At 45.2% G+C, this 10485-nt stretch overlaps 1 protein-coding gene across 1 annotated transcript in view; it reads left to right on the top strand.

The window, feature by feature from the left end:
* Nucleotides 1–1291: 1291 nt before the first annotated feature.
* ltn1 (listerin E3 ubiquitin protein ligase 1) overlaps nucleotides 1292–10485 on the top strand; it is a 12744-nt gene continuing 3550 nt past the window's right edge. The window contains exons 1-26 of the mRNA XM_031872724.1: nucleotides 1292–1452; nucleotides 1557–1763; nucleotides 1944–2042; nucleotides 2144–2374; nucleotides 2460–2512; nucleotides 2617–2797; nucleotides 3111–3284; nucleotides 3400–3590; nucleotides 4547–4694; nucleotides 4781–5038; nucleotides 5196–5507; nucleotides 5629–5844; nucleotides 5933–5974; nucleotides 6076–6265; nucleotides 6435–6674; nucleotides 6767–6920; nucleotides 7064–7214; nucleotides 7408–7618; nucleotides 7749–7893; nucleotides 8029–8142; nucleotides 8253–8380; nucleotides 8485–8620; nucleotides 8735–8879; nucleotides 9128–9341; nucleotides 9601–9838; nucleotides 10309–10386. Coding sequence (XP_031728584.1) covers nucleotides 1411–1452; nucleotides 1557–1763; nucleotides 1944–2042; nucleotides 2144–2374; nucleotides 2460–2512; nucleotides 2617–2797; nucleotides 3111–3284; nucleotides 3400–3590; nucleotides 4547–4694; nucleotides 4781–5038; nucleotides 5196–5507; nucleotides 5629–5844; nucleotides 5933–5974; nucleotides 6076–6265; nucleotides 6435–6674; nucleotides 6767–6920; nucleotides 7064–7214; nucleotides 7408–7618; nucleotides 7749–7893; nucleotides 8029–8142; nucleotides 8253–8380; nucleotides 8485–8620; nucleotides 8735–8879; nucleotides 9128–9341; nucleotides 9601–9838; nucleotides 10309–10386 — 4298 coding nt within the window. The 5' untranslated portion in view covers nucleotides 1292–1410. The remainder of the gene's footprint in view (nucleotides 1453–1556; nucleotides 1764–1943; nucleotides 2043–2143; nucleotides 2375–2459; nucleotides 2513–2616; nucleotides 2798–3110; nucleotides 3285–3399; nucleotides 3591–4546; nucleotides 4695–4780; nucleotides 5039–5195; nucleotides 5508–5628; nucleotides 5845–5932; nucleotides 5975–6075; nucleotides 6266–6434; nucleotides 6675–6766; nucleotides 6921–7063; nucleotides 7215–7407; nucleotides 7619–7748; nucleotides 7894–8028; nucleotides 8143–8252; nucleotides 8381–8484; nucleotides 8621–8734; nucleotides 8880–9127; nucleotides 9342–9600; nucleotides 9839–10308; nucleotides 10387–10485) is intronic.

Below are 10485 nucleotides of genomic sequence, written 5' to 3' on the forward strand. Positions count from 1 at the left end.
TTCCGTGTTTGTTTTTTTAAGTAAAAAGTGCTAATATTTGAGGATTAGTAAGTGTACAGCTCGAGTTCCCTGCCTTGTTGACGTCTCAAGTTCCTTTGCTTAAAGGAACTTGTGTGAGATTTAGTGGCATCTAGTGGTGAGGATGCAATTTACAAGCAACAACAGAATCCTCCGTTCTGCAGGTAGGAATATATCTTTAGGAATGTATTACTGCTGGGAGCTACTCTTATCAATATGTAGAATTTAAAAAACAAATAATTCAGAACAGGTTTGAATCATTTAGATATAACTAAATATTGCTTCTAGAGCAGCAACAGTAATGTTTGCAACAACAAACAGCAAAGTCACTATAAAGTAATTAATATCTCACTGGAAACAAATCTAAAATGACAATTAAATAAATAGCATTCCGGAGTGAAGTTGATATCACAATAGGCAAGGTAATTGTGTTAAAACACTGCATTTGCAATTTTTCACAAACAAATAGCACACCACCATTGGATGATTAATAATGGGTTTATTTCTTTTTTTTTTAAAGTACCAGGGAAAGGCTTGCAAAACCCAGGGAGTTGAGACTCAGGGTGAGGGTGCTGGTGTTGTCTCCATACTCCTGTGGTTCTGGTCCTGAAAGAGAGAGAAGAGACGGAGAAAGGGTTAGACACACCTGCATAGGCCTGGACAGGAAATTGCCTTGGGAGATACGTTGTGGTCTTTGTTCCCCCAACTTAAATTTATGGAACGTCATTAGCTGTGATCATAAATAGTGTTTTCATCACTAGTTTAGCTTCTTACATCACTGCTCCTCTACCTACCAGCACCCGGCACATTACCACAGGTCCTTTGTGTAGTATGATTCATTTTTCAAAGTTGCTAGGCCTATATTGTCTCTCATGGGTCCTCGACCTTCCTTCTCCCATATCCATCGATCCAAAATCAGCTGAGCTACAAGATAAAACACAAACAGGTATTAGTCAACAGATTCACACAGCCTAAAAATAACTTGGGAAAGCATTCAACAGGGTTATGCGAGCAGTGACACCAGACGGAGACAGTGCAGCATGTAATTATGTCATGGAGGAGAAGTGATGGTAACTGAAATGAGGAAAATTGGACTAACAGAAATATCAGTAAGGAATATTTTAGTACAGAAGTATAATGTAGCTGTTTATTAACTTCTTGAGAGACACTGGTTGAATAAAAAAGGACCTAATATGCAGATGGCGCAGTAATGGTCTAGATCCAGAAGGAGGCAGTAATGCAACAGAACGGATGCCGGCTGCCGTAAAAACCCCAAATGAAGAAGAAGAGAGAGGAAGTCCTCAGTTCCGTCATACTTATCCCGAGCAGTGGCTCCACTCTGAGTCATTTAAAAGGATACAAACTGATTACTTTTAAGATTAATGCGAATCCATGGGGGGTAAGAATAAACAGCGAACTAAAGGAAATGTTCGGGTAAGTACTGATGTCTGTACGTTAACGTAGCTAACGGCGCAGTGTCCCACCTGTTTCATAACCACAACGTGTCTGCCTGGCTAACGCTTCTCTCCCGCTACTAGCCGTCCAGCAGCGGCCGAGCTGCTGCGGTGCTGACCCGGGAGGGTGGTGTCATCCCGGGGTTCGTGGGCTTCGACACGTCGGTCACCTCCGAGCTGAGTTATGTCCCCGCTATCCACGGCGCGGAGGAGATAGACAACCTGGTGGACGCAGATTTCCGCCTGGTGCTCAGGAAACTCTCGAAGAGGGATGTTGTTACCAGACTGAAGGTAAGTTTAAACTATATGGTCTTCCAATCACAGATAACACACACATGTAATATAACACAGGTAGCTACAACCAACCACTTGAAATATCATGAAAAACAATCTCCCATTGGGTGTTGTTGAAGCCTCCCTGGGGTGTCTTTTGGTCCCGGTGTTGGTCTTGATGTTGGGTTCTCCTCTCAGGCGGTGCAGGACTTTGGGTCCATGTGTCAGGAGCGGGACGCTGAAGAGGTGAAAGGGGTCCTGCCATACTGGCCAAGGATTTACTGCAAGATATCCGTGGTGAGCTGGTCATTCACCACACGACTTCATGTGCTCAAGTGTTTGACGCTTGTCTACATCGACTTTTGTAACTTTTGTCTCCATCAATATTGTCTCATCAGGACCACGATCGCCGGATCAGGGAGGCCACCCAGCAGGCCTTTGAGCAGCTGGTGCTGAAAGTGCGTCGCAGCTTGGCCCCCTTTCTGAAGAGCTTGATGGGCCACTGGATTCTGTCCCAGTGTGACACTTACACACCGGCAGCTTCCGCCGCATGCCAGGCCTTCCATGCTGCTTTCTCTCCCACCAAACAGCCGGAGGCTCTCGGCTTCTGCCAGGACGATATCCTCAGTGTGAGTAGTAGTGGTGGCCTTAGTGCGGACAAGGGAGTTTGTTATCTACTGAACTGAAAACAGTAAATTGTTCTTATAATTGCAGGTACTTCAAGATACTTTGTTAAAGGAAACGGCAGACACACTGAGTGATCCACAGTAAGTTCAAGTCTCTGTGTCCGTTATTCTAACTCTGTAGGCACAACAATGTTACATTCGGTCAGATCCTTTTGCTGAGGAAACTGGTTCCCCTTGTTCTCCAGAAGTGTGACGGAGGAGGAGAGAGAAGGCAAATATGTGCGCATGCTGACCAGTTCTCTGTTGGGGGTGAAGAGGCTGCTCTCCCTGCTGCTCCAGAGTGACAGGACGGCCCTGGAGGAAAGACTGGCACATCTTCTTAACTCTGGGAAGTTCTGGAAGTACAGCAAACACAAGACACCACAGGTACTGGCATTGAGTGGGACTCCTAAACACTTGGTATATGTTTTCATTTTGATGAACAGTTGTAGTTTTGCAAAGATTGTAAGGGATAATATGTGATATCCCCAAAAATACCTCATGCTACCTGAATCTTTGTGAGCTGGTCTCTCTGGATGCATTTAAAGGGATTTTAAATGGCGTAGAGGCAGTAACATCTGGCTGTAGATGTTTCATTTAAAATGTTAAATTCCATCAGTTTGTCCTGCCAAATGCCACCTAAAATACATGCAATAATGTGTTTTGAATTATTAAATACTACTACTATGTTTCTCCACAGGTGCGAGGGGCATTTTTCGAGATGCTGTGTGCTCTGTGTGAGTTTACTCCAGGACTGGTCCAGGCTGAAGCAGCCCGACTCTGCCCCGCTATTCTGCTCAGCATTGACGACACGGATCCCGTAGTGCTGCCTCCAGTGTGGGAGGCTGTTCTTCACGTCGTCTCTACGATCCCGGTAAGGTCGCATTCAAAGGAATGACCTCGCGTGTGCAGTCATGCTACTGCCATTGTATTGTCAGGTGTTCTGAAAATGTTGTATCTGATCTCTGCTTTTCCTGCTCCTGCTACAGGATTGCTGGACACATGTGAACGCCAAGAAGGGCTTCTTACCTAAACTTTGGGCTCTACTGAAAGAGGGGGGCAAAGGCATGGCTAAAGCACTCCACCCTAATCTAATGCCCCTCCTCAGCAAACTGCCCCAGCAGGTCACCGATCCGACCGTGGACTTCCACACCACCTTCTTCTCTTCCCTCATACAAGGGTAATTAGTTTTTGTGTGTGTTGGTACAATGTAAAGTATTCACCCTCCTGGTGTTTTTCCTACGTTGTTGCATTATAACCTGGAATTTAAGTGGAGTTCTATTGTGCGTGCCCATGTATTCACCCTTCAATTACCTTCAGAAGTCACATGATTAGTTAAATACAATCTACCTGTAAGCAGTAGTTTTTTATATCCCAATCCTGTCTTCTTCTCCAGAACCTTGTCCCTGACCTGTCTAGAGAGCTCCTTGGTCTTCATGTTGCTTAGAGGTGTAGACTCCAGCCTTTCAGAACGGGTGTAAAGAGACTGAGGTCATGTGACAGATCATATGACACTAAGATTGCACACACTGCACTAATTGTGTGACTTTCAAAGGCAATTGGTGGCACCAGATCCTATTTAGGGGATTGTTTTTAGCAAAGGGGGTGAACACATAGTCACCACTCTTTAGGTTTCAAAATCTTTTTTTATTTTACGTCTCCATTGTTTTGGGGCACATTCCATGCAATCCATTCAAATGCCTGGTTATAATGCAACAAAATGATAAGAAAAAACAAGGGGGGGGGGGGATACTTTTTCAAGGCACTATATTATACGCTTGGACCAGATGATTATTCAATATTGCTATTATTTATCAAATATTAAGGAAACAATATTGTGAAAATCAGCTCATTTTGTGTGATCAGAAAATCCTGTTGGCCAAATCTGATTCTATGCAAATTTGTAACTATAATCAAAGGACATTGTAATTTGAAATCTTACTTTACAGATTAAAACACCTTTTCCTGATTCATTGCACTGAGCAGTGATTTAAATTCAGTTGGATGTGATTTTGAATATATTTGTCATATCTTCACATATATTGTGATAAAAAGAATCCACTTGCTCTCGTTGTAAGTTACAGATCATTACTCCTGTATCACACTCATCATCAAGTGTCTCTGCGTTTGTCTCAGGCTGTCAAGTGAGCGTGCTGCGACAAGTCCATCGGAAAGTGCCGTTATAGTGACGTCCGTCGTTGAGTGCTTGCGGTACTGCATACTGCACAACACAGAAGAAGAGGAGGAACAGAAGAAAATACGAACCATGCTTATTTCACAGCAGGTGGGATCACAGAGTTACACATATTTTCCCGTACATGTCAGATCTACTTAGGTCTGGTCTCACATTGTTTTGTTGTCTTTCTGTAGCTCCTGCCACTTCTAGAAAAGGCTCTTGGAAACCCCTCAGTTCAAAATGGTCCCCTCTTCCTTTTGGTCACTGAAATGCTTGTTTCCTGGGAGAAAAAGGCCGGCCTACATCGTGAAGACGAAGCTAATGACAGCAGGGATGTCTTTCAAGTGCTTCTGGCAGACTTCTGGGAGGCGCTGGGTCTTCTGTTTATCCGTTATGCCGACAACGAGGATGCAGACCCCCAGGCTTTGGAAGGAGTAGCCACCTTGCTGCAGGTGAGTTTGGTTTGGGGAATCTCCGGTTCAGACATACAAGGATACAGCTGCTCAACATGGCTGTCGGAGCCATTCGTGTCTTTTTAAAAGTGGCCGAAGTGAAACCGAAAACACAATGCCTAAATAAATCTACTCTCGCTTTCTCTTGTATCTCCAGGTAATGCGCTACCCTGAGAGGGTGAAAAGCAAGCACGCCCGGAAGAAGAAATCTGTCAAGATCTGTTTCTCTCAGCCAGAGAACAATGAGAAAAGTGGAGTTGAGGGTGACGGCGTTGAGAAGCCGGCTCAGACAGAGTCGGAGCCGGTGAATGAGACGGCATTTGGGTCCCTACAGACCCAGCATTTCGAGGACGTAGTGTGTCAGCTGGCCCAGCTGTGCCTGGCGCATGTGAATGAGAAAAACTCGGAGAGACATCTTGTTTTCCTCTCCCTTCTCCTGCAGTCTTTCCACACACCCAGGGTCTTCAGTGTAAGTCGTTTTGAGCCATGTATCTTGTCTTTTTTTAAATGGCCGAATCTGTGAAAAATATGTACAATTGAAAGAATTACACATAAAATTGACCCCCCCCCCTACACCGTTCTTGCATTAGACATTGGTTGAGTTGGAAGACAAACTAGCAGACGGCGAGCTGAGGGATGAGGTGACCATGAAGAATCCAGCGATGCAGTTCCTGCTGGAGCGGGCGGTGGTGTGGCTGGCCGAGGAGGGCCGCAGAGACACCGAGCACTTGGTGGAGATGGTCTTCAGCTCACTCTACTGCTGCAGCCAGCAGGAGACCACCCGCATCCTCAACCATATCAGCACGGTAACCTAAGATGCAGATGCCAGAAGTTCTGACCTGATATTGCTGCTGTTTCTTTGCTGACATCAGTGCTCTTCCCTCTGGTTTCTAGATGGATTTGCAGTGGGGAATTATCCTGCAAATTATTCAGAGGGTATGTTTCTTCCCTTCACAGATCAAAGTGTGTTATCTACCTATACGTCACGTGTACATATAGGTAGTTCTAAACACCTGTGTCACTGTCTGTCCTGTCAGGCGTGTTCAGATCCTGAGACGCTCACGAGCTGTTACTGTTGGCTGAAAGGTTCAGTTCTTGGCGAGCAACTCCTGGGATTGACTGAGGAGCTGTGCAAGGTGGGAGGCCGCTCTCCCAGTTCTACCTCTTCTACCAGCAACCACAGTTGGACACTTATCAGCTTGGTCCTCTCTCAGCACCACAACAATGGTGAACACACACACACACACACGCATCATCACACATGCACTAGCAAGTTTTTAGTTTTTTTTCAGTGGAAAAGTAGTTTTTCGCTGGACTCTTGATGCTCATCAGTTATGGATTTTTACTATTCGTCACCAGACAATCATCTTTTTTTCCTCTGTATTTACTTGTGCAGGGCCTGTGATAGGGGAGGTGTACTTAGAGAAGATCTTAGAGAGGCTCCACGCCACTCTCTCCGAGACCAAGAGTCTGTCGGATGCAGGCGACATGGAGCCACTCATCTGCTTCATCTGCGACGTGGCCTCCACGTTCTTCTCTTCTGTGCAAGACTGTCTTCTGCTTCTCTCTGCTGAGGAACTCTTGCTCACCGTCTTCCAGCTCACCGCCCAAGATCAAACACACACACACCTGTCTGGTAGGTACTGGCACAGCGCACAAACGCATATTCTTTTCGGGGAAGCTGACTAACAAAGTTTTTTTTTTTTTTTTTTTTTGTTTTTTTCAAAGACTCCCTTTTAGGTAAGCTGAGGAACGTGTGTGTGGCTGGGGTCCAGTCATTGGTTCAACACTCTGAATATGAGGTCAAGGCAGGTGGTTTCCTGCACAGCGCAGCCCTTTGGGTGACAAAGCAACTACTCACCATTTCTCTGGATATTAAAAGGTAACAAAACACCCTCTGTGGGTTTGTCAGTACTCCCTTCCCTTAAATTTGGGCCTGTACATTGTGTCTGAATCCATGCAACCATATCTTAAGAATCTGTCCCAAGGCTTTGCCGTGGTTCAAGCTTCCTCTTCTGTGTTTAGTTTGCAGGTTCTAATAGTGGCTGTACAGAGCCTAGTGGAGACAATCCTCTCAGTCTGCGATGAAGAGTCCTCCCTCCTCGTCCAGTTCTTTACACAACTGACGCCCAGCCAGACCGAATGGACAAGAATACGACGGGCCTTACCACCTCAGGTGAGCCAGCCAATCCATCCTCCTGACATAAGGAAAATCTATTTCTAATTCTGACACCACTATACATTTGTTATGCAGACTTTGCCGTGGAAGGATTCTGCTTTTATTAGATTCTCCATGTGAAACTCTTTGACATTCATTCATTCATTCATTCATGCATGCGTTCTTCCCCCTTTTTCCCCGTCGTCTGCAGTGGATCAAAACCCCTTTACTGTCCGGCCGTCACCGAGGCGTTTGTGAAAACCCCTCCATGGAAATCTGGAAGTTTAGGGTGTCGGCCAGGCCACCAGCCCACCTCTGTGCCTGTGCCCTGTTGGGGAGGGTGGCCCAGACTGTCACCTTCACACCTTGTGACAAAGAGGAGGCAGACTGTGCTTCACGCTTGCCAAACCTTAAGTACACAGGTACACAAACACTCACAGGAAATTAACTAAATGTCTCTGTAACTTTGGTGTTTTTTTCAGTTTTGAATCTGTCCAAGTCAGTCTATGATGCTGTTTAATATGTTTGTATGTGCGTGCTTTTCTTTGGCAGTTTCAGAGCTGTTGTATGCACTGCAGTGGTGTAAGGAGGTCGAGGACATCCCTGCCTATCACAGCCTGCTGACTGACTCAGGGCTCTTAGGAGGACTCCAGAGCCAGGTTCCAATGAAAGATCTGCTGGGGACACTCTACTCAAGGTGCCCTACACACAAGATCAACACATGTAATCCGTTTTGCATTTCATGGAGCCTCTTCAAAAGATTTTTTGAAGAAATGTAATGCATTACATAACTTCTGAAGAAACGGTGAATATATGTGTTGTTACCCTGTAGGTCGGTGGAGGATGGAGGTCTCTGGTCTCTGACTCTGGAGAACTATATCCACACCAATAACTTGGCAGCCACACACGGTGCAACCGTGAGGAGGCTTTACGGCAGTGCAGACAGGTTTAACAATTTATTTATTAGTGTTTTTTTATTTTTTTATTTCACACTCAAATCTTTTTACATGGCCCCTCTCACCACTGTTGCATATTGAAAATGGTCCGTTTGGTCAGTTTGTTCCCGGTGTCTCGGGGCAAACTGAGCACGCTCCAGGTGCTCTGCCCCACCACGACCATAGAGGACCAAGAGACTCTTGTGGCTCTGGCAACTGCTGGAATAATCAACTGGCAAGAAAATGACAGTGAGATTACACACAAAAACACTCGCATACACAAGTGTATACATGCACATTTTGGACTTGAACCAAACAAATGATGTTGGTGTGTGTGTGTGTGTGTGTCACAGATGTGTACGGGTGTCTTGCGGTGCTGCTGTGCTGTCTAAAAGCCAACACTCACGTAGAGGAGGAGGTTCTGCAGGCTATCCTGGCCACCGTGATGGAGTGGAGGAGCAGCAAGGAGGATTGGTTCCTCTTTAGCAGGTAATGTGGTCACACAGACATTTTAAACATTATTTTAATGTTTATTTAATCTCTTGAAACACTGTTCAAAGTTCCGATGCTTTCTACTGATCTATCTGCATCTTGGTGTTTCAGTGATCTGTCTAAAGCAACTGCAGAACAGTTGAACCTTGCTGCGGAGATGATGCGCTTTCTGTCCTGGCTGGTGACTAATTGTCCCAGAGTTCTCGGGGGCAGCCAGTGGGATTTCTTGCTCTGCTCTATGTTGGCGTGGTTGGAGGTGAGACATTGATCGTGTTTATTGTGTGGTTTTGGGGGACTTTGAGGTCAGAGGCCATTGAGTGGCTACAGAGTTGAGCTCTCAGGGGTTGAACTCTTCACCTTAGTTATTTGAGTTGTTGGAGTGCTCACCATGCTACTCTGCTGACCCTAAATAAAGGAATATTTTTCTGTTTTGTTTCTTATTCACGGCACGCATCTGCTGTCCTTCTCGATCTTCGACTTCATTTGCTTGCCTTCCAATTTCAGACCGCCAGCGAGAATGTGAGCAGCTTATGGAACCCTTGGGTGCAGTTGTTTGTGTGCGAGAACGCTGCAGCGATAGTGAAGCTGAACCAGTTCTTCACATCGTCTTCTCCCGATGTGCTGGAGAAACTGCCGTCCGAGCTGACCCGTGAATGGACGGAGTTCTTCGTGGAAGGAATCTTCAACCTGCTGTTTCCTTTACCGGTCAACATCACAGGTGCGTGTGTGTGTGTGTGTGTGTGTGTGGATTTAGTTTAACTTATGACACAATCTCTGAGAAGCAAGCCTACTCGGGGGGGGGGGGGGGGGGGAAAGGAAAGCACCAAAATGTACCAAATACTTGCTTTTCATTTAGCATATCACTAGTAAATAATGAACATTTATCCATGTCTATCTCTAATCTTTTAAAATGTATGTAACCACTTTATGTAACAGTCCTGAATTCACAACTCATAGTCCTTCTTGTCTGAATGCAGATGCCTTCACTGAACCGGATGACCCCGTTTTCCCATTGGCGGTGCTGCAGTCAGTCGGCATGGCTCTGACATATGTGCGTGTGGAGCAGCTGACACAGAACTCCCTTCCACCACGGTTCATAGCGGACCAGAAGACAAACCTGCCAGAGCCCCTCCAGACGCTCCTCAACACTTTCTGTCCTCTGCTGCTGTTCAAGGCCAGGCCTCTGCAGATCACGGTCCACCACTTGTTAGAAAAGTAAGGATTTTATTATAAGAGTGTGTATCGGTGCGCAAATGTGGGTACATTTCTCTTGAATTAACAGAGAAAAGCATTTCTGCTAAAAAGTGACTTAGTACTTAGTCTCTGTTATGGTTTCAGTTCTCAGTCTAAAAAAAAAAAGAAAAGTAAAAATGTATTTTTTCATTTCCACAAAAACAAAATGCCCGCATTCACCTGTATTAACAGGGCGGTCTAGCAGCAATCCTACAGCACCATAAATTACATTTATAGAACAACTATAACACAATCACATTTTTCTAAATTTTTTTTAAAGATGTCAGCGTCATAAAATATGACTATATATGAATGAAAAAACAATCATCGACAATCCTTTCAATCGTTGATATATCATACAATCGCCAATCTGCACAAGCCTAGAATGATGCCCTCATGCTTACCACAAGATATAAAAGAAAACTGAACATGGTTGCTGATTGTCAATTCAGGGTCATGCCTCAGCTGCCCGAGTGTGACGGAGAAGGAGACAACAACAAGTCTGATGATGATGGTGATGAGCCATGTCTGTAAGTAAACTGAGGAAATCATAATACTGTGTGTTTCATATATATGTATGTATGTGTGTGTGTGTGTGTGTGTGTGTGTGTGTGTGTGTGTGTGTGTGT

The sequence above is a fragment of the Anarrhichthys ocellatus genome, unplaced genomic scaffold, assembly GCF_004355925.1.
Source record: "Anarrhichthys ocellatus isolate YVR2014 unplaced genomic scaffold, GSC_Weel_1.0 scaffold65, whole genome shotgun sequence".
In the NCBI taxonomy this organism is placed as follows: Eukaryota; Metazoa; Chordata; class Actinopteri; order Perciformes; family Anarhichadidae; genus Anarrhichthys; species Anarrhichthys ocellatus.